This window comes from Gasterosteus aculeatus, chromosome 12 (assembly GCF_964276395.1).
Source record: "Gasterosteus aculeatus chromosome 12, fGasAcu3.hap1.1, whole genome shotgun sequence".
NCBI lineage: Eukaryota > Metazoa > Chordata > Actinopteri > Perciformes > Gasterosteidae > Gasterosteus > Gasterosteus aculeatus.
Window position 1 is genome coordinate 21227094 of NC_135700.1, and position 22434 is coordinate 21249527.

General features: G+C 43.7%; 3 protein-coding genes across 7 annotated transcripts; 1 reads left to right on the forward strand and 2 right to left on the reverse strand.

The window, feature by feature from the left end:
- The first annotated feature begins 157 nt into the window (after positions 1-157).
- LOC120811014 (small ribosomal subunit protein eS17) lies at positions 158-3067 on the forward strand. 2 transcript variants are annotated; one of them, XM_040166093.2, is made up of 5 exons: positions 158-257; positions 780-931; positions 2014-2119; positions 2242-2307; positions 2940-3067. In XM_040166093.2, the coding sequence occupies exons 1-5, from the start codon at positions 255-257 to the stop codon at positions 3015-3017; spliced, it is 405 nt and encodes a 134-aa protein (XP_040022027.1). In that variant the 5' UTR covers positions 158-254; the 3' UTR covers positions 3018-3067. The 2 variants fall into 2 exon arrangements, with proteins under 2 accessions (XP_040022027.1, XP_077941869.1); XM_078085743.1 differs by having other exon boundaries at positions 247-651.
- A 57-nt stretch (positions 3068-3124) lies between these two features.
- On the reverse strand, positions 3125-13311 carry LOC120810963 (sodium/potassium/calcium exchanger 1). 4 transcript variants are annotated; one of them, XM_040166003.2, is made up of 12 exons: positions 12997-13305; positions 11332-12471; positions 9277-9450; positions 8792-8900; positions 7481-7534; positions 7160-7210; positions 6600-6677; positions 5794-5897; positions 5154-5384; positions 4897-4986; positions 4650-4816; positions 3125-4076 (listed from the first exon to the last, which is right to left on the reverse strand). In XM_040166003.2, the coding sequence occupies exons 2-12, from the start codon at positions 12295-12297 to the stop codon at positions 3827-3829; spliced, it is 2274 nt and encodes a 757-aa protein (XP_040021937.2). In that variant the 5' UTR covers positions 12298-12471; positions 12997-13305; the 3' UTR covers positions 3125-3826. The 4 variants fall into 4 exon arrangements, with proteins under 4 accessions (XP_040021937.2, XP_040021947.2, XP_040021965.2 ...); XM_040166013.2 differs by lacking the exon at positions 7160-7210; XM_040166031.2 differs by lacking the exons at positions 7160-7210; positions 7481-7534.
- Positions 13312-14982: 1671 nt separating this feature from the next.
- LOC120811006 (very-long-chain (3R)-3-hydroxyacyl-CoA dehydratase) lies at positions 14983-22044 on the reverse strand. The gene is made up of 11 exons (XM_040166080.2): positions 21706-22044; positions 20830-20875; positions 20567-20640; positions 19674-19838; positions 19001-19049; positions 18804-18914; positions 18067-18194; positions 17527-17639; positions 17338-17444; positions 16677-16808; positions 14983-16322 (listed from the first exon to the last, which is right to left on the reverse strand). Exons 1-11 carry the CDS (start codon positions 21784-21786, stop codon positions 16246-16248), a joined length of 1083 nt encoding a protein of 360 aa, XP_040022014.2. The 5' UTR covers positions 21787-22044; the 3' UTR covers positions 14983-16245.
- Between the last annotated feature and the right edge of the window lie 390 nt (positions 22045-22434).

The following is a 22434-nucleotide window of genomic DNA, read 5'->3' on the forward strand; positions in this document are numbered from 1 at the left end:
TTTTTCAAGGTTATTACACAAAGCCGTAATAAACAAATATATTGTAAGCTTACAATTTAAGTAGTAACGTCAGCCAATGTGTTTTGGTTTTACTGTTTTACGTTAAAATAAAATGTCTTGGTGCACTTCCCACCGCCCGCCGCTAGGCGTCGCTGCTGGCCGCGCGTCACGTGCCCGCTCGGTGGAAAGTAGCTGAAAACTCTAAACTTCCGGTATCGACTTCCGGTGCCCCTTTTCCGCCGGTCCGAGTCAACATGGTGGGTAACGCAGCGATCGCTTCACCTCCCGAGTCCTCACAATCCTCCTCAATCCTCACTGTGTGTCGCTCCGCCGAGCGGTTAAAAGTATCCGTCCGCACGCTAACGGCCCAAAGGTTTATTAACGCCGGAAGTGGGTGCTTTCAGGCGGCGTTAAATACACGTAAACAAGCGCTAAATGTCACGGTCGTACGAGCTAACGGAGAAGTCTCCGTGCCAATGACCCGCTGTTTAGTTTCTGTTTTATAAGCTCGACGCTTTACTTGTTGCTCGACTTTGTTGCCGTTGCTCAGAGAAGAATCGCCCGTTGTCTCCAGTGTGTGACGACGGTGGTGTAACACAAACGAGTTGTCTTCAAAGCTGACTTGATGTGAATTCTACTTCACATCTCAGGGTTTGCAGCTATTTCTCAGGGAAATTCTGGCTAAAACCATCCCCAGTTACGCAAACTTACTAAAGGGAACGTAACTGGTGATTGTCACTACTGAATGTCTCTGAGAGTCTCGTTTCGTTTCTCTTCAGGGTCGAGTCCGGACCAAGACCGTCAAGAAGGCCTCCAGGGTCATCATCGAGAAGTACTACATGCGTCTGGGCAATGACTTCCACACCAACAAGAGGGTGTGCGAGGAGATCGCCATCATCCCCAGCAAGCCTCTGCGTAACAAAATTGCAGGGTAAGCAGATTGTGTTGCTTTTGTTTCAGTGTGTAACCCTCGTTGTTTTCTGCAGAAGCTTGACCTCCTGCTGGCTGGTGTTCACTTGCTCAGACACACACACACACACACACACACACCTCAATGTGAAGCAGCATGAAACCGCTGTTCAGGGACCACAGAGAATAGTTGCATGATGGCATATCTGTCATTTCTTTTGCAAGAGGATGCATAGAAATTGACGAGGGTTGCCTTCTAAATTGTAGGGGTTTTTTGTTTACTTTTACGTGAACATACTGCTGAATGCAATATGCATCCGACGTGCTTTATAAAACACACTAGTGTGGCATTGCTCCTCAAACCTGTTCCCCTCGGTCAATGTGATGCATCTTCTTTATTTTTTGCCCTCTGCTTTCGTCCTCGATCTTCATCAGGTGGGGAGCTTCTAGGGGGCAACCTAACGTTTGTGTTTTATAGCTGTGTGTCACACACTCTCGTTCTTGTGTCAAAGCCAAATTCAGACTAAGTCCTTAGGAGTTGATGTTGTTTGCAGTCGGTGGACGGGAGCGCACGGCAGCAAATTGCCTCGGGGGATTCAACGGTTGTATTTTTCTACATTAAGCCGTTCACTCCACTTTAATAGCTGTCCTTGCAGTGGGTGTTTTTATTGAGAAACCATATTTTATTTAATAAAACTCTGCTGCCGACTCTGTTTTGATGTATTAGTTTCTTAACGAGTACATTTGTATAACTTTTACTTGTGTCTGAGCGAGAGCAACACATTGTACTTGGTTGTCCTCAGCAGATTTGTGGAGTAATGTACTTGAACTCGGCTCAGATGATTTATTGTTGGTGGTGCAAAATGTGGTGTAAATCTGCATGTTCAATGCGGTTGTTTTCCCATCATATTCTTTGTCTCAGGGACTCGGATACTTCTAGCCCCATGTTGCTGAATACTTAAATTGAAAAATGTAACTAATAAAGAAAAAAAAAGTAATATTTAACCAGATATTCTTTTATTGATTACCGGAAGAATAAAGTAGTTCTAGTCAATATATAGAGAAGATAGAAGTAATGACCACGTCTGGCTGTTTGTCCCTCAGGTATGTGACACACCTGATGAAGCGCATCCAGCGCGGCCCGGTCAGAGGAATCTCCATCAAGCTGCAGGAGGAGGAGAGAGAGAGGAGAGACAACTACGTCCCAGAGGTCTGTGACACATTCACTCAGAAACCTTTTTGACTCTCCAGGTGTTGTGGAGGAAGTTTAATCAAACATGTTTGTAACAGACTTTTCAGATGGTTAATTTGTTTTTGGTTTTCGTCCTTCAGATCTCTGCTCTGGATCAGGAGCTCATCGAAGTGGATCCAGACACAAAGGAAATGCTCAAGATGCTGGTGAGTAAACACATTCTGCTGTAATAACAATGACTGGTTTTGACATTTCTGTTTCGACTGGCAAAACCAAGTTTAGTTTTTAATACAACTAAAAAACAAATGTCGTACAAAAAGAGGATTACTTTAAAATATTTTTAAAAACCCATGTCATGTCTGGCCAGAATAAACCTTGTTTTGATAACATTTAACAGTGCCAACGTTATTAAGGTTCAAAGTTTGACCGGGCAAAACATTCAGTCAGAAAAGCTAATGAGCTTTGCTTTAAATATCTTAAGCGACATTTCTGCACTTTAAAGCGTAAGGATTAAATACTACAGGATGTATTGTTGTTTATTATTAACAAAGAGTCAATGAAGGAATGTTTGTTCACATTTACATAATACATGAATTGATAGATTGACAAATTCGGACATCTGCTCAAAAATATATTTTTAAACCAAACCGGTCATGTGTGTTCTATATGTATTTGTTAATGAAATGTAAATCCAGGTTCCTTTTATGAGAGGATGGAGCATAACATATATTGATTTAATCATTATAAATAAGTTGACTTTATGAAAAAACAAGTACACCTGTGATGACTAATTCCTGTTAATGTGTGTCAACGTCTCATGTTCTTCTTCCTCCGGTAGGATTTCGGTGGCCTTTCCAACCTTCAAGTCACTCAGCCAACTATTGGAATGAACTTCAAAACACCACGAGGATTGTAAAATCATGCGGAATAATCCTCTTAATAAAGAGACATAATTATGAAGAAAAATGGTTTTGTTTTTTTTACCTAGATTGGATTCAACGCACATGTGACACAAAGCTCTAGTTCAGTTAAAAAAATAATTTATTGTAGCATGGAATTTCAATTTGAAATATTGAGTTTTCCTATCAATTATACATGTTTGCATCGACTTCAATCCGACAAGTTAACAAGACAGTAACATCTGACAACTTATTTTTGTCACAGCTACGACAGTCTGACACACACTTCATTGTCTCCACCACAGTTATGTTTGACACACAAATTGTTCCACGCTGAACAAACACGACAGTTTGGTTGAATACAGAACCGTTTTAGCGATAATACTGAACATACAAAACTGAAGTTGCATCCAGTAGTCTTGAAGTGCTGCCCAATGTGTAAAACCTTTACTGGTGTGTATTTAAATAAATATTAGAAGGGAAACTCAACAGGAACCATAGTGGTGGTCTTCTGAGCTGCTTGCATTTCTAGAATATAAGTTGGGGGGGTTTCTTGTGGCTAACCGCAAAAGCGAAAGTGCTCTTTATAAAAACACCCCCGGACGTTTCTCTACGACACAAAATGCAGTTGAAGTGGTTTCTTTGTGCTTTTCATCCAGGTCGACGGTACTGGAAGACGTTGCAGCTCTCGGTGGAACACAATCATCTACAAGAAGCAGGACATTGCATTGTGGGATTGTTAGAACTAACTCAAGGAGCACTACACAAACCATGTAAAACTACGCTGCCGGTGGCATCGCTGCTCGTCGTTTCTTTGTTTTTGTTGTCAGATGGAAACGGGGCAGATGAGGATGCGGTCCTCCAGCATGACGCTCAGCACCAAGAACACGAAGTACAGTGCGAACATGGTCAGGCCCAACTTCCGGCTCATCTTCCAGCGGCAGGCGGCGATGGAGATGATGACGAAGAGGAGCATGAGGAAGAGCAGCACGATGGCGCAGAACAGCCCGTTGGAGCTGACGCCGACCGGCTCGCCGTTGTGAAGCAGAGTGTAGATGAGCCACGGGACGGGCAGACTGAAACCACAGTTAATCTGTGTGAACTACTACCGGCAGCATCGTTTCAACCCACACGAGGGGAGCGTAAACCCCAGAAATACAACAGGTTCTCCTTTTACTTTGTTTTACTCCTCAAATCAAAGACGTACTTGCCTCCACTCCAATCTTGGCGGCAGTAGTTTCATTATGTTTTGTCAGCTTCTTAGAGCTGGTGTTAGGAAGCTTAACGGGTCAAATCCTGTCTAATATCCACATCTACTTGCAACGTGATGCCGACCGATTGGGGCGTCCAAACTCTAAATCCACCACATTAATTATCTCGAGACACAGCTGATTGATCCGATGACCCTTTGGAGGTTTTAGATCAGAAACCGCTGGACTAAACTAGCTTCTGCTGACGCGTCGAAAAAATCAGGATTAACTAATAAGTGCAAACATGTACACACAAACCTTTTTGAAACATAATGCTGATCGTACTCAAGTAGAATTTTGAATGACTTCCTGTTCAGATGATATTTTCCCATTGCTGTCGTACTACTTGGAAAAGCTGCTGCATCAGAGTAGAACCAAACCCAGCCAGCTGGAACTCACCCGACGGTGATGTCGAAGATGTTACTGCCCACCGAGCTGGACACGGCCATGTCGCCCAGGCCTTTGCGGGCCACGATCACGCTGGTGATCAGGTCGGGAATCGACGTCCCGGCGGCCAGGATGGTCAGGCCCATGATCTCCTCGGAGATACCGATAGTCTCCCCCACCTTCAGAACAAGAGCACAATTAAATACCTCAGGAGCCCGTTGGCGATTACCTTCTCAGCGGGGACCCCATGACGACCGACCTGATGAGCCCACCACACCATCAAGTAGGAGAAGACCCCGATCCACATGATGGAGCCGATGAACGACATGGGAAAATAACGCCTGGACTCCTGGAAGATAAGAAGTGACTTCAGAGAAACAGACACGGAACATTATAGAGATACAAGGTCTTCACTGAACGGGAAAGGGGATGATCAACTTTATTTTGAAAAGCTGTCGCAAAGAGAACCTACCAGATTGACGTAGCGTAGTATAAAAAGAAGTTGTGTGTTCTCACCGGGTTGCGGACGTCAGGCAGCGTGAGCCACAGCGGCAACATGATGGGCAGCAGGAGCAGGTAGGTGGCCTGCTTGTGTCGCGTGTCCGGCCACTTTAGAGACAGCGGTTCACTCTGCTCCTCGCCTTCGCCCTCATCGCCATCACCGCCATCGGACTCGGACTCGGCGCTGTCCTCGTCGGCGCTGTCCTCGTCGGTGCTATCGTCCCCCTCCGATCCCCCCACTGCCACCTGCAAGCACACCGGTGCTCCACATTTGATGAATGACCTTAATCCCGATAGTACGCTTGCTGTGTGAGCACTCTTGACCTTTTTCACAATAAAACTTCACTGCAGAAAAGCACAGTTGTAAATTCAGGGATGATTGCAGATTTTAATGATTCTATTTGTTATATCTCGAAAAACGTGGAAGAACGTGGATTTACTCAACAAGCGCACTCAAGGTACTTTTACATTACTTGTTATTTACAGTGACCTACACACAGGCATTTCCCACTTGTCTCACGTTGCAATTAACATAAATAAACTCACGGCAGATGTGGTTATTTGTCACTTTTACAGCATAAAAAGCATAATAATCTCAATTTAAAACCGATCTGAGTGAACAATGGTTCTGGTCATTGTTTTGCGGCGTGTGAACCTTTGACTCGTCTGGCGGGTCGGCCTCGCTCTTCTCTGCCCTCTGAGGCTGAGAGGTGGACGGCTCGGCGGCTCCGGGGGGCTCCGTCGGCTTCGGCTCTTCATCTGAAGTAAGAGAAGCAACACACAAGAATGATATCGCTACATATGTTATATTTATACTGCATCTCCCCACAACACAACCCTTTCCCTCCAAAAACTGCCCACGCGCACAATTTACAATCCTCTGAAGATGTGGCACTCGACTAGCAGGAGGAGCTTTTTGTTCCAGCCTTGAGTGCTTGGAGATAAACATGCTCCAGTAATGGAGGAAGAGGGATTCTCGCGCACAGACACTGTCTGCTTGTTCATCTCCGGGCTGATTGTTTCTCGGCGATGCCCCACTTTGCTGTGAAGGACCTCATCACCCCGGTGCTGTGACGCACAAACCCCGAGTGGAGAGGCTGCGCTGATTGTGGAGAACGACCTCCTTCAACCCGTAAAACCATCTCTGATGAACTATAAGAAACCAACCTGCTGCCCTTCCAGCGTACAAACCTCTAAATAAAGAAAAAGTCTAATCAAAAACTGCTGCTGCGAAGCAAATGGTTCCAGTACAGAAAATCCTTCATTTAGCCAACAAAGTCTTTCACGCTGCCGCCACACAACTTGAAATCAGTCTAGTTCCTACCCGTCTTTGTGCTAAGCTAGGCTAATACCTGATTAGATACCCTGCTCATCTCATGAAACTGATACAGATCTTCCTGTCTGTTGGCTTTTACCAAACAGTCGGATTAGTGTAAAGCCAGATTCTGACATGCGTCTCACCTTCACAGTGCCGCTGATGTGACTCGCTCTGTAATTTGCCCGAAACCGGCGCGTTCAGAAGCTTAACTTGGTTCTTTTCTGCAATCAGGAGAAAAACGCTCACATACGACAGGAATTATTTCTGATATTGGTCCAAGGACACTTTATCCATGAGTAATTATGTGCAGCCAAGTCCACATGACCTTTGACCTCTGTACGAGCACTCTCTGGCCATTTATAAAAAGATCGACATAAAGCCCAAAACGTAAGGACTGGAGTCAATTAATGTCATGGTATTTTAAATAAACTGCCCAAACTTTTCCAAAAAATGGTTAAAGACAATCACTCAGACTAAATCAGTACTACTCAGATTCTGATTGTCATTATTATTTAATTTATATCTTAGTTTTCCAGCCAGTGTGTGACAAAAGGTCAGAGATATTCACAACTGCATGCAAACAAACACACATGCAACCATATATCTAATAAAACAACATCCAAAACCAGTTGAGAAGCATTTCTGGGACAGAAGCAGACCGGAGCGAGCACATCGACCACAACGGGGCACACGCGCGTCTCACCTTGCCTCTGCGCTGACCTCTCCCCTCTGACGTCACCATTAAAGGAGGTCTCTGATTGGCAGAGACACACGTCAGACTAAACTCTGACCATCCTCTCTGCCGTGGATGTGACACTTACACTTACTTCACATGCAACGAGTTTTCACAAAGTTAAACGAGACAAACGGTTTCACGTTACAACGCCGTAATGAATGATCACTTTTCCGTTCGTTTCCTCGCCGCCGTCTTTGGTTTGAGTCACCGAACGTCCTCACTGACCACAATCACAACAAGACACGTCACAGGAGACGGCGGCGAGGGGCGACTGGTCGCCGCCCTTACCTCTCCTCGCCTTCCTCGGGCCGGGGGCTTTCACGGCGCCTCTGAGGCGGGACTCTAAGGATGGAAACCCACAGCGACGCTCTCAACTTCTTTTAGCTCGCTTGTTTTTTATGTGACGGCAGCCTGCGTCCACTCAAACGGACAGCAGTCGCCCGTCTTCCGACACAAACATTTTCTTAGTGTCATCTGAGGTGTTGTCTCTGCTGTGTTTATGACAGGATGTGAAAAGTGACTTATATTTGTGACTGACATTTGTGAAACGGGAAAACAAAAATTGCTGATATTTTAGTTTTTCTGTTTTCTTCCAGCTGACTAATAATTTGTATTTGTTGTCAATATATTTAGGTTATTTGCTTGTAATTGCCTATTTCATACCTTTTCATTCATCAGTTCAATTAATCAATACAAATAATTTAAGTGAAAACCATTTAAATCTGACTTTTGTAGATGGATTTTGTCAGCTGCTTTCTAAAAAGGGAAAGAGTATTTTTCACCTTGAGTGACAAACAAGGGACGACAACGTGTGAGTATTTTGTCCTTGTTTTTGTTGACCGTACAGAGAACTAAAACAAGGACGGGTTTCTGATGATATGGGCTACGGTTAGTTTTACCCCTCTACTCGGGCTCCACAGAGATAAGGAGCTTGGTCTGTGAGCACGCTGGCTCTTATATCCAGCTTTTATTAGCCTGTATCGAAAAGCTTATTAAGGATCAGTGGTGGCCGAGTGGTGTGCGAGCAAACGGAAGAGGAGAGGGGGAAGGAGGGGCGGGTGGGGGTTAGAGGACGGGCTGAAGGTCGCCGTGGTTCAGCACCCTGCCGTGACGTACAGGAAGGTACAGGACAGATCAGGACAGAGCTGAGGCTCTGCATCCTGGAACATCTAGTCCATCGACAATAACAGCCTCACTCGTTTTTTAAGCAGATGTTCACTCGCTCAGATGTTCTGCAATCATCTCAGGGATTATATTATTGACAATGGAATTATTATCTGAAGCCCACAGTGTGCACTGGGATATTATTATGTGTAGTGCAGAAATAAAGTTCAGAAAGGTGCAATTTACAAAGAAGTAATATTCAATAAAAGTGAAGCGTTATATTTATTTACAATTAGTGAGGTTTCTTTTTCCCTTATTCTTAACTTTAAAGGGCATGTTCTTCTTAATTTCACGGCAGCAGACCATAGTGAACAGTTTTTCCTTCAACGTAAGACTGATTACTGGAAGTTCAAGGATCAAACGCACGAAAAAGGGTTGCATAAACTCCTCAAAAGCTGCTCAACCAACAGCCTGAAAATGGCCCCCGGTTGTTACCTTCTCCCAGAGGGTCCAGCGTGTGGATCATCAGCTGGAAGATGGTGCTCCTCAGCGAGGTGTTGTGGAGGGAGGCCGTGCTGCCGCCTCGCTGCAGGACGGGACGCACCTACAGACCGAGTCACAAAGCACACGGCGGCCGTCACTTGCACGCAATGAGAAGTTTTGAAGGCCAGCAATATCTTTTTGGATTAAAAGGAGCAGCGGGTAGAATTTAGTTGCATCTCGCGCTGTGATTGCAACTTTACTCTGCAACTCTACTGAACTATACTTTAGTAGCGCTTAGCAAACCTACGAGACACCCTTGGTCCAAATGGGTAAGACTCTCAGGTAGAATGATAATTAAGTCATCAAGATGATGAGAGGGTAATTTACTGAAAATACGGTGCAATACATTGGAAGCTCCAACACTGAAGTCTATTCAATAAATGACCGAAAAGAAGAATGTCAATCTGACTTCAGTCCACATCGACAGTCTTCCGTACCTGCAGTGTTGCTTTTTCATCCTGAGGATCCACTGTTGGTTTGTTGCATTGAGGGGAACTCGGAGGTGGTTCAGGTTCTCGTTTGGATTCATCTTCAGTTTTCGGTGCAGCAGGAGGAGGTGGAGCAGCAGCATGAGGAGGAGCTGGTGGAGGAGCCGGTGGAGCTTCACTCGCCTGTAAATTCAGTGACAATTTAATCAGTTAGCTGCACCTCAGTAATTAAACATGTGCATGAATGTGTTGGTTTTAGTGACAAAAATGAACTTTTCAAACAATTCTGCATCAAACATTCAGTTGTTCTGATTTTAATTTTCCAATAATCAAACATGTTTGACTGCTGGCAGACTTGCTGAAACAGGAGGCCGTCACAGTGCCGGGATGTGATACGTGTCAGGTGTTATTCCAGAAGATATGTGATCCTTCTGGAAACGACCCCAAAGCATTGAACCAAATACAACATATTGCCATTGAATGGGCAAACCATTATGCACATCACATTGTTGCAATCAACAGGGTACATTTTAACAGATTTCAACATTAGGGCTGTCAAAATTGCTCAAAAATGACTAAAATATTCGCTTAATGAACGACGACAATAAACACATGCCGAGTGCTTGTTTGTTCAAGTAATTTAAGGTCGCGATTCTTGTCCCACATGTGGCAGGCTTCATTCAGTGATTGAAACTGAAAGTTTTACAGTACCAGCATTGAACGCTTCGAGCGAGCTCTGCAGGTAAACACGGAACTTTTCATTGGCATGAAACGGCAAATAATCAAAGCAGTGCATAAAGCGGTTGTAGCTGATCTAGTCTGTTTTATTCCTGCAATATAGTCAGTACAGGCACGACAGGTATCCTTCCCTGAACACAGAGTGTTGCACTATGCAGATATATACAAGGATTCCTGGAAGAGGAGACGCCAGTGATACCGACCCATTAATGTGGCAGCACGCGTCCCCACGTCCAGTGTGATGACTGAGGGAGCACGTACTGACTGCAGACGCGCTTCGGGCTAATTGAAGAATGTGCTGCAGACACTTGAAAACGCTTGAACGTCGCTCTGCATGTTAATTACGGGGCTCAGACATCCGCTGCTTTCCGGGGAGCCGCAGGAGGCCGTTTAGTCTTCAGGCATCCTGCAGAAAGCCGCCCTCCGGAAGTACGATATTCCTCCGTTTGCTTTTCGTTCTAAATGAAATAACCTCCGTGCACACTGGTATTTCGGGGCTGTGGGGCGGAGACAATCACTTCATTGCAGTGACACCTGGAGTCCTTTCTATTCAGCATCATCAAAGGATCACCTGCTCAGACCCACAAATCACTGTGTGCCCCTTTCATTGCATGTGAGCGGGCAGCAGTCCCAACTGCGAGGAGATGAAAGGGTGAAAAACATTCTGTATACGGATGGAAGTCACATCTGCATTTCTGTTGTCTGCATCTTTTGTTTTAGTTGGTTGCTGGTCTTTTTATCGGAGCAGCAAAATAGTTTTCATTCAATACTTCCAAATGCAGTTATGTCTCATGTTAAGGAAAGTATTCTGTGCGATGTTGATGTAAACGGCAACAAATAAACATTTTTCCTCATACACAAGTTCTTTGATTGTACTGGAAACCCTAGAAAATTAATGATAAGCCTAGAGCCCAAGTTTATTTACTCAATTTCCTTGTTTTATCCAAAAAACATATTTTTTTAGGGCACTTCTGCTTTTCAAAGAACTTACATGTCTGTTTATGATTGTCATTTGTTTCTTCTGATGGACCAATCAAGTCTCTTTTAACCAACTGAAGGAACATCTGATCAGAAACGACCGTTACATTGCTGTTTCCACTAAATTATTTCCATTTCATCATGAATTAGACGTATTGGATGTTAGAAATGAAGGGACCGAATTGTGGCTGTAATTATTATTGTTATTTAGAGCTGCCAATGTCGACTGGAGAATTGCTCAATCATCTACATGATGGGACAGCTTTGATGGACAGGCGGAGGAATGTCAATGTGAATTGCATGACATCCATCTTCCAGCCACTCTCCCCCCTCCCATCAACAACTGACCTTCTCCGCCTCCTCCCCGGTCCACACCTTGACGATGCTCATGTGCCTGTTGATCTGGGTCTTGACCACGTGCTCGATCTGACTGTTGAACTTCATGAAGCTCACGTAGCTGATGTAGCCCAGTAGCAGCACCAAGCTCTCCCACCACAGGATCACGTTGTCCAGGAAGAAGACAATGAGCATGATGAGGTCCAGGATGTAGAAGGAAACGTCCCTGAAGAGCGGCCACCAGGTCAGGTGCAGCATCTCCCGGGAGAAGATGGCGCACATGCCGATCACAAACAGGATGTTGAAGACGGCCGAGCCCACGATGGTGCCGATGCCCACGTTGCTGTGGGAGATGAAGACGCCAATCAGGGAGGTGAAGAGCTCCGGGGCGGAGCCTCCGGCTGCCATGAAGGTGGCCCCGGCCACGTCGTCGGAGATATCCAGCTTGACGGTGATGACCTCCAGCCCGGGAACAAAGAACTCGTCACAGACGATGGCCAGGGCGACAAACATGTAGACCATGCCCAGGAGGTGCAGGGCCACCCAGCCCTGCTGTCGCTGCTCCACTGAGAAGAGGTCCTCGGGGTAATCGCCCTTCCTGTGGGGTGGCTGGGGTGGGGAGGGAGGAGTGGCCGCCGTGGTCGGTGGTGGGGAAGTTGGAGGAGGTTTGGGGGGCTGAGGTTCTACGTAGATACACTGTTCTATGTCTGTCCTGTTAACGATCATCACCGGAGGAGGCGTGCTGCTCTCGGTAGAGACAACCGCCTCCTCGACTGTCTCGTTGGACGCCGTCACCTCCCGAACGTTGACCTCCATGACATCATCGACGAGCGCGTCACCTGTCCGGGGGGAGGCCCGTGGCTCGGACAGCTCTGCCTTAAGAGTCAGCGCGTAGACGAGACACATCAGCGCACCTGACACGAGGAGGAGGACGCGACCGCGCTTGAGTCTCCTCCTCGGAGGCGAGTGCACCTTCATTGCCCCGGTGGTCTCGACTCCAAGCAGGAAGTTAAGTCAGATGCATTACCGTTCCTCGATGGTTCCAGCTCCGTTATGTGGCGAGGAGACGCCGCCGACAGGGAGGAGAGACACACGCACACACGCAGAGTGTGTTTCATCTTTTACAGCGGGCAGCTTTGACCTGTGGGAGGACTGAAAAAAAAGAGATGACATCACATCCTCATGCACATGTTAAAATAATGTCAACTTTGCTCACATGTGTGCAGATCTACTGAAGAGATGTGCGTGTGTGTCTATGATGGGGGAGGCAGACAGCCACCCGTTACCATGGCTACATAATCACACAGGCTTTGGCTGCTCACAAAACAGGAGTGTATTGAAGACGCGTTGAAATGGACCAAACGCACTTGGCTCACAATGAGGCATCAAATGGGAAATAGCCTCTGATAATTTAAAGAAAAAGGCGGCGCAGCGACATGATGAGATGAGATCGAGCAGGAAAAACACCACTGAGCCATGAATGAACCCTGCACGTTATCCAGGTCTCCCTGTGAACCAACCTGTCACATATGCAATCAAAAAGGATGTGCTGAGGCTGAAGGGGCGATTAAACGAGCCCAGCACAGATAATGGATCACCCCCCTATAAAAAACCCAAATACCAAGAAAGAGATAACATAGAAACCAGCTGTGTGCAGTGAGAGGTGCTGCTGCTTACCTGTAGCGCCGGCTGCCCGAACCCTCGCCCCCCCCCCCTCCCCTCCCCTCCCCTCCGACACACAGGGTCGCTCCAGCTGTGCGTAACGGGCGCGGAGATGCTGACTGCGGGACTTGGGGAGCTACAAGGGCGCAGCGCATGTCAGGGCTGGAACGGAGCTCAGCATAATGCCGCTAAGAGGATTAGAAGCCGAACACCGCCCCTTCCCTTTCACAAGCGCGCACACGCGCGCACGCACTGTATCGATACGGTGAGTGGAGACCTCGTGCACGGCTCTGAGCGCGTTGCCTGTAGAACAGTTAGATGCTCGCAGCCGGGGGGGTTGCTCTTTTTTGGGGCGTGGGGGGAACATTAGATTTTATTTTGGTTCCGCTGGAGAGGTTTGCTCATGTGGTGATCTCAGTTAGGACTGAACGTGTGTACAAAACACACGTTGTTGGTCAGCGTGTGACAACGCATTTCATGTCAAAGGTCGAATTGGAAAAAGGAGCCGTGTGAAGGATTTAGAGGGATTTACTGGCCACAATAGCAATGAGTATGTGTACGTACGGTGGATGATCACCGCGTTCGCCTTGTTCCAAAACAAACCTTTAAGCCTAGTTTATGCTTCTGCGTTTTCAGAGAGACGCAAGGACACGCAAGAGCCCCTTGCGTGTGGCTTGCTGCCATTTCACCCCTCCTTGCGTGCGTCGACCCATTTTTCTAGGCTTAGCCCGCAAGGCTGCGATTGGTCTGCTAACTACATCCTTTTAAGTCTCACATTTCCGTTACCATTACCGCCATTATTAAAACAGAAACGTCTTGTGTGCTGACAAAACCTTCTGTATAAAACTGGCATTTATTGAATTTCTGTTCCGCGTCAAAAGTGGTACAACAGCAAATTACAGAAATACACGTCAAGTTATCTTAATTAAAACATGCGTTGCGTGATCGGTTTATAATTACCGTAGTAAAACCGCCGATAGCGCCAGAAAAGCACGTGCTCAAGCACAAGATTACAGGCGCGCGGGTTAACAAAAAGCGTTTCCCGCCAATGACTCTCCTCCTCCCTCTATTAACGTTAGCTCCTAACAGATGTCTGAAAAGTGTCACAGCACTGTTTCCTAGATAGTGCATTATTTAGCTAACGTTCAATAAAAAAATATTGATAAAAATGATAATATATTGTTTTCAGGTGGTTTAATGGTGTTAAACTAAAATGTACTGTTAAAATGACTTTTATAAAGTCCAGTAAAGGACGCTAACATCATTGAATTAAGTTTATAGCCATGCGCTATAATCAGCAAATGGGTTGTCATGATTTACTCAAGTTACTTGAGAAATTATTTATTTTATTTATTAATATTATATTATTTAACGCTAGCTATTTTAAGCTAACTAACATTAGCTTACTACTAATAGCCAAACTTTGCCGTAAACAATAGCTTTAAGTCACTTAAAAATACTACTGCAGCAAGGTATACCATGTGTAGGATTTATCAAGTTTCCTTTTGAAGATTTTATTTAACAAACATTTTGATGAAGCAGGATAAAAGTTCTTACCGTGGCAACTCCTGATCCAAAATGGAGTGTTCTTGTGTCACTGTGGGGTCAGAGGTTGGTGGCTGTGTGGGGTTACCTACGCGCTTTTGCAGGGGCCACACAGCTATACAGTTGAGTCAACTGCAAAATCTGTGTTGCTCACACTATTACAATTGTATTTATAAGATCACCACTGAACTTGGTATTAGTATAAGTGGTATAAGTACACCCAACTTTTTAGTTGAACTGACTTGATGAATTTTGACTCTGCGCATGAGTTGCACAAAAATAACCCAAATCCCCTATAAATAACCCATAATGGGTAGAACATGTCATAACCCAGCAGTTTTTAATGCGTGCACTCCACTCACTACCTAATCAAAAGGCAAAAGCCCCCAAAATAAATTAAATCTCCACCTTTTGACAACAGGAATTGTGAGAAGAAAAAAAACGAGACACCGCAACTCCAAAACAGAAACGCCAACGTTTATTTTGCCAGGAAACCCAGACTGTGACTTACAATCAAGTTGAAATGTAATCAAATGTCAAAATCAAGCTGTATATATCATTCCCAAACTTATATATTAAAAAATAAATTACAGAAAAAAACTTCAGTAAACACAAATAAATACAAAACAGACAAAAGGCTCATGAGTGAACAGCTAGGAAAACAAAAAACAAAAACAAAGCACTTCAATTCAGAGGACATTCTATGAATATTAAATCAAAGTAAACAAGTACTTGGAATTCATAAAAATCTGGAACCATTAAGTTGGGACATGTGGGCTCCAAATAGAACAAACCATCAAACAGAAGATGCATAAAATGTACACACAATTTGTTATTAAAGAACATATTAAAGACTTAAAGTTAATCATCAGGAGTAGATAAAATCAGCTCATGAAATCTAAAAAATTAAATATGATCACAAGATGTTTTGGAAATTAAAATCACTCCTAAATGTGGTTTAATGGTCAGATAATAATAATATAAAAATGCCAAAAGAAGGGTTGTGAGTTGTTTCAGGAAAATAAATAAATATATATTTCCTCCTACAGGGATTTCTGTCCTTGCTAATGTTCACAGCACACGGTCACAAGCAGGAACAAGTTCCGAACTCTCGTGAGGAATCTGAATAAAGTACGACCCAACATTAGAAAAATTCACGCAGTTTTTCCACAATAAACCCTTGAAGAAGAAAACAGGCGAGGATCTCCGACATCCGGGAGATGAACTAGCTTTGTTTCTCGCATTCAAAATAATGCAGTTTATTCTAAATTCACAGAATACACCGCAGAGAGAGTATCAAATGGCTTTCAATCACGTTAGCGTGCAGCAACAATATAACAAAAATGCACTTCCAGTCATCAGGGCGCTTTGTGAAACTTAGTTACGCAGGTGAATGATGTCACTCAAGTTAAAAGAACGCGTGGATCACTAACAGCGGCCTGCTGGCACGATCATAAACAAAACACTTTAGCCCCCCAACAACAACAAAAATCAACAGCAAGAAAGAGAAAAGAAAAATCAACAAATGATCTCCATTATAACAAAACCTTAGATGGCGTATGCAGAAGAAAAGTTTATTCTACTTTCAATATGAGCATTGAAAGTAGAATAAACGCAGTAATAGTGAAATGAGGAAAGGCTATGACAGAAAAAAAAGAGACAGCAGCTTAATCTTTAAGTGGACGGTAGTTCAGAGGGTTTTCGAAATAAACTGACTGTTTACTGGACTTTCCTTTTCCTCGAGCGGTATCGTCTCTTCCTCTGCTTGTACAGGTGGCGGAAGTTGATGAAGAGTCCTGGGGAGGAGAAGAAACGGTCAGTATATGGTTGATGATCTGATGATCTCAAGCCACGTTTTGCAGTGTGATCTAATCACGGTATCGTAAATACACGCGGACACATCCATTTCTCTCTCTTTGACTTAACACGCTAAGACCTCAATAGATTTTCCAAAGCAGATTTATGCCTTTTCCTACATAAGAGTCCATCAGAGTGACCCATCACGTCTCTGTTAATCTTTCAAATCAGCGTGTCCTAAAACAATATGAGATTGAGTCCCTGAAGTATTTAGGAACATGGCCAGCGGGCATGAGCCCATGTTTGAATGGGGGGGAGGGGAGGACACGAGTGGGGGTGAAAGGAAGTCTCACCCAGGAACATGAGGACCAGGTATAGCTGCAGAGTGTAGGAGAAGCTTAAAGAGTGTCCCAGGAGCGCCGGGAGGGGGAAGCTGAACAGACGCGTCTCATCAAAGATGGGCAGCGACTGGATCACGGCCACAGCTGGAAACACAGACAACATCTGTGACCACATCACTTCACTTCTCTTTAACATTTGTGCCCCAACTAAGGACACCTGGGGGCTTTTTAGTTAAACTTTTCTCTTAAAAGTCGATACTAATTTGTGAAACCCAAATAAATTAAAACCACCATTATTATGAGTTGCATCTTTGTACTGACTTCAGTCTTGACCTCAATCAATTATTTATATATTTATATTTTTTATTTCCCATTCTGGAATATGAAAGTGGGAAAAATTGCTGCAAAGAAAATCAGGGTTGTTTTTAAATCATTCAGGATGTGAAAAAATATCCCCCGTGCATTTAGCATAGATAAATGCTTTAATGACAACAGTAACTTGTAAACAAACGTGCATATAAAGGCTCATATTCTGAACATGAATAAATATTTGGTACTTCTGGTGAGAACTCTCAGAAAGTGGAAAACAACATTAACATACAATTTTCTGGTAGTTTTTGACACATTTTCATCCCCTGTAGGACACTGTTTTGACCACTAAACTGTCCCTTACCTTCAGCCACAACCCCCAGCGGGTACAGCGGGATCCAGAGGCTGTATCTCAGCCACGTCAACACCTTCCACTCAGTGCTGATGCACGCCAGCATGTAGAACGGGTACCTGACGGAGAGACGGAAGAGCTGACGGTTACGGCAGGCGACAGCCTTCACCGGTGGGAGGGAGGAAGAGGACGGGAGCGGACCTGAAGATCTCTATGGTGCTCCACAGGTAGAACACGAAGAAGACGACGGGTTTGTTCTGCATCTCCTCCAGACTGCCAAAGATGACAAACAGGATGACGTTCCTCCCCGCCACCTGCGAGGCCCAACGAGAGGTCTCAGGTCACACAGGGTCAGATCTCAGTGCACACGAAAGTGAAACCTTTTCCGTATTCTAGAAGCAATTCTGGGATTTATCAATGATTGGCAACAGCACAGAAATGGCTTTTAATTATCATTTTTGTGCAGGAAAAGCAGGAAAAATGCATCACATGATGCAGCAGTAATGCTGGCAGTGGATCCAAATGGAACATTTTTCATCCTCATTATAGAAGAAAAATGACTAAATTTGCCCCCCGGCCTTAATATCGAGGGGTCCAAATACTAGTAGCGATGGGACCAGTAATATGTGATACCTCCTTTTTTTTAATTTTTCACTATTTACACTAAATACGCTTCATTTTTTGATGAACACAAGGTTGAAGGTTTTGCTTGGGTTTCGCAAAAAAATGAGGCTGCATTACCTGTATCATGGCAGGAAAGAATCCAGTCTTAACCAGACCCAGCAAGGGATTAATGACCTCCAGCACGGCCATCATCTGACAGAAATACATCATGTCGGCTGTAGTGTGGAAGGTATCGTAGAACGAATCTGTGGAGGGCGAGAGAGACAAACAAGACATAATTAAACAGCCCACTGGATGAGGCGACATCCACAGTCCTCATGATTTACAAAACAAATCCCTCCTGAATAGTCGTGTTCCTGTTTCAATTCAAATGAGCTCGTCTATGAATAGATCCTGGCAAACAAAACACATACACAGCTCTCATGGGTTTCTGGACCTCGTGTTCTCTTTTTATATTACTGCTGCTAATTATGTTTTTAGTATTCAATAATCACCAACATTGCAAATTATTTCATTTAGAAATTTAATTTCGGCCATAAAATTCAAAAGCTATTAGGGAGCCCAATTGTTTGTTTTATCCCCGTTTTCGTGTTCTTTATTTGGTTCGTCCCTCTACAGTCTTACCTGTTTTCACTCAATCGTTCACTTTCACACTATTCAGTGTGATGTAGTGAAGAAAACAGACATTAAGACAACTAAGAATACTGACACTTAAATCATTGTCAGTGAGCAGATAAGTGAAAAAACTAGACCTTTTGATTTCTGGAAATATTACTTTTTGGTAGATAACGTAGAATTACATTTCACTTTATAAAAAGGACAGTCACCTTTTTTTAATTAAAACTTTTACAAACCTTGTCCGAGAATGAAGAGTCGGACCGTCATGTTCACAAAGATCCAGGAAAAGCCCAAGAATTGCACGAGGTTGTACATGAACAAGTACCCTTTCTTCAGCCCGAGGTAAGCTGAGGACGCAGGGGGAATAACTCACATTAACCGGTTAACGTGGCACAGCATGATGTCTGCAGGTGGAGAGCTCAGTGATACTCACGGTCTTTACGGACTCTCGACTCCACATTTATCTTGTTTATTTTCTCCTCCTGAATGAAAAATCACACCATGATAATCTCTCTGCAATAATCAATATGATATACATTGTTGTTTGGTATTAATTGGCATCCTCAATTATTTTATTATAGGGATTTTGGATAATGACCTATATTTTTTTGTTAAATCCAGAGAAGTTCATTGATGATTTGTCGAGTTATTTTAAAAATAAAAAAGGTGCATCATTAAGCTACTGAAATTTCCAAAGACATACAAGATGTATCCACAATGTGAACAGCTACACATTATGGCGTTTTTGTTGAAGATTAATTTTAACTACAAATGCACAAAAAGAAATCCAGATATGAAAGAAAATATAAGAATCTGCTGTTTTGCGAGATAAACAAAAGTTTGAAGCTTCATTCATAACTTTGATATTAGAATTCTAAATCAACATCAAAATGCGCATTAAACATTTCCAGTGCTGTCAAAGACTAATCGTACTCCCCGTTATAATAATAATTACAGTTTATTTATTTTGGATGAACAATTTATTTCAACAGAATAATAATAATAATAAATATATAAAATATGTTAATGTAACAAATTAATATTTTCCTTGATAGATCCCATTTAACTTTCCCATCAAAGTGGACTTTTCCCTCATGTGTTCATACCTTCGCTTGAAGCTCCATCTCTGCGTCGGACTCGTCCAGCCAGCGGTCAAAGTCCGGGGCCAAAAACAGAGGCTTCTTGCCCTGCAGTGTGAGCCGGTCCCACCAGCGCTCCTCCTGCTTCTTTATCTTAATGTCCACCTGACGCTGGGTGGACTTGTGCTTGATCTGAAAAAGAAGAATTAGGGGCACCTTCTTAGCCGAGACACACAGGAGACGATGACATAATGCGAGTAGCTATTTGGAGTCACAGAGTTGGTTCTTGTGTATCTGGGAAGAAAACAAGCCGAATGTGACTCACACTGCAAGTACACTGACGGAATGCCAATAATTTGCATTAAGTGATGAAATGATCCTCTGCAGCTTTGTCCCAGAATCAATTAATTCATAATAAACTGAATATTCCAGGCTGCGGCGTACCAGCCGATCAAGCCTCTCTCCAGCAAGAAGGCTTTTTTCCCCCCTGATTAAAGTTCACCTCTGCTTTATAAGTCATTACTGGCTGTAATCAGCCGCGTGACAAACGACCTTCGTCATTCATTAACACCTTTACAGTTATCATCGGAGCCGCAGGAGAAAAATAGAGTAAATCTAATATTGTATTCCTAGAATATTTCAACTAAACAAATATTCAGGTAATGCCATTAATTTATTTGTAATATTTATTTCCAGTATTGATGGAAGGTCCACACATAGAATGACATTTGCACCCATCATACAAATTCACACTAACAACAGAATAAGACACAATGGAAAAGGAAACTACAAGTGTGCCAAACATCCCTCTTCTCACACTTGAGTTTTATCTAAATGATATTCCAACGCAGCGAAAACAATAGATTTCAAAATAACGACTGATTTGCCTCGTTAGTTCTACATGGATAACGGATCAATACCTCAGGTCTAACCGCTTCGAAGAACTCCAAACTGAACTCGTATTCATTCTCTCCTTTGGCTCCATGGCCCTGTGCTGTGGAAGAAGATTGCAACCTTTATTTTATAACAACATTAGGCTTTAAAATGTGTAATTTGAATCATAACAGACGTCACCAATAATGGCTAAATCTGTGGAGTGTGTTACAGCAGTTCACTCTCATGTCATCTATCAATTTCTCTTGAATCTTTTCGCTCTTTTTGTGCACAAATACAAAATACCAACCTCTAAACTGAAGTGTGTTGTTTTCTTGCAAGCTGATGTCGAGATTCTGAAAAAGACAAAAGGGATTTTCTTAAACAGCTGATCACATCCGTTTTAAGAAAATGTTCCTCAGAAAGGAGTAAATGGTCAATTTGTCCGGGACTTGTTTTATCAACCGATTGATATCTTGTGAGTTTCTTACAAGACACTAGTTAGAGGGATAGTTGGTTTGGTTTTGGAAAAAGGTGCACGATCACTTATATATTTTGGTTAAGCTCTACTGCAATTTAGGGGCTTTAACTTGGTGCTACTAAATTGTATTGCATTAAACGGAGAGAACTTTCTTGTTGTTCAGTCTTCCCTCCTTGGTACATGGGCCCAGAATGCAAAACATGCAAGGCATACATCATTAAACAATTCTGCTGAGTGGCTCAACCGGATCCAGGACAACCATTAAAAGTCATGCATCTTTCATAGGACATTTATCCAACAGATGCAGGCCGAGGGTTGCAGGAGAAACCGTAGTCCATGTTACTAATGGAACCCACACAGCAGTTGCAGAGTCAGGTGAGCTGACGTCATTACCCACCCAACTCAAATAATGATAATTTTAACTGGCGCACACAAAAGAAAGCATGACACAAAATACACTGTTAAAGTGTCATTAATTATATTGTAAGACACGGTAGTTATCCGCCACGTTGTAGCCTCACTAAGTGGACGCAGTCGCTCGAGCTAGCCGACGGTTAACGGCGCATCACCGGAGAGCATTCAACTTAAAACGTTCTTTACACCTAGTGCGTTTATATAATATAGCTCAGATACATTCAAACGCATTAAATACGTGAACGCAATGTGCGTGAGCGCGTGCGTGTCCGCGATGTGGACTCGTCGTACCTTCGCGTCGCTCAGATCCACCCGCAGGTAGATCTCCGCGTGCCGCTGAGCCCAGTAAACGTGAGGAGTGAGGATCTGCATGGCGACTTTATATCTTTGATATCTACCGTCACATGCCGGACAAACGAGCGGAAGTGTCCCTCGAACCGACGAGCCCGAGTCCTCCTCTGACAGCCTGCGTACACAGACACAACAGAGGGGATGTCGCACCAGCCGACGGAGCGTGCTTCCGGGTGCTTCTTCTTCTTCTTCCGCTTCTCCTTCCTCGTCTTCTTCTTCGTCTGGTTTAAAGGCGGTCTGCAGTCAGCCTACCGGTGTATTACCGCCACCTTCTGCTCCGCGGTGGTGATTGGCCAAGAGACTTATAATATTTCCCCCCAAACCAAAACCCATTACGAAATTATAATAATAAATAGAAGAAAAAAACATGCCACGTTGACCTTATTCTCCTGACAGAGAAAGCACGGAACTGTTTTATTTTAAACTATGCCACACCACTAAAATGTACCCCGATCGTAAGACCACAATACATAAATACCATGTAGTAAAACACATACCACAGTGTATATAGCAAAATACAGAAATACCCATACACCGATTAAGCATATTTTTATTTTTATTTACCATTTGAGCATTTCTTTAAATGTTCATAGAAGTATAACCAATGAAATGAACAGCATTAAAAAAAAAGAATACACAGGCGATTCTTGGTAAACAAAATGAAAAATA

Bases quoted from the DNA above. Each gene is read 5' to 3' on its own strand.
- LOC120811014 (XM_040166093.2), top strand. The intron at 932-2,013 runs GTAAGCAGATTG...TTTGTCCCTCAG, and splicing joins CTGCGTAACAAAATTGCAGG to GTATGTGACACACCTGATGA. The intron at 2,120-2,241 runs GTCTGTGACACA...TTCGTCCTTCAG, and splicing joins GAGACAACTACGTCCCAGAG to ATCTCTGCTCTGGATCAGGA.
- LOC120811006 (XM_040166080.2), bottom strand. From the start codon at position 21,786: ATGCAGATCCTCACTCCTCACGTTTACTGGGCTCAGCGGCACGCGGAG. The intron at 19,839-20,566 runs GTATTGATCCGT...CTTCTTTTTCAG, and splicing joins TCGAAGCGGTTAGACCTGAG to ATCAAGCACAAGTCCACCCA. The intron at 17,445-17,526 runs GTCCGCTCCCGT...TCTCTCCGTCAG, and splicing joins AGCACCATAGAGATCTTCAG to GTACCCGTTCTACATGCTGG.
- LOC120810963 (XM_040166003.2), bottom strand. From the start codon at position 12,297: ATGAAGGTGCACTCGCCTCCGAGGAGGAGACTCAAGCGCGGTCGCGTC. The intron at 9,451-11,331 runs GTCAGTTGTTGA...CTGAATTTACAG, and splicing joins CCGGGGAGGAGGCGGAGAAG to GCGAGTGAAGCTCCACCGGC. The intron at 7,535-8,791 runs GTAACAACCGGG...TTCCATCCTTAG, and splicing joins GCTGGACCCTCTGGGAGAAG to AGTCCCGCCTCAGAGGCGCC.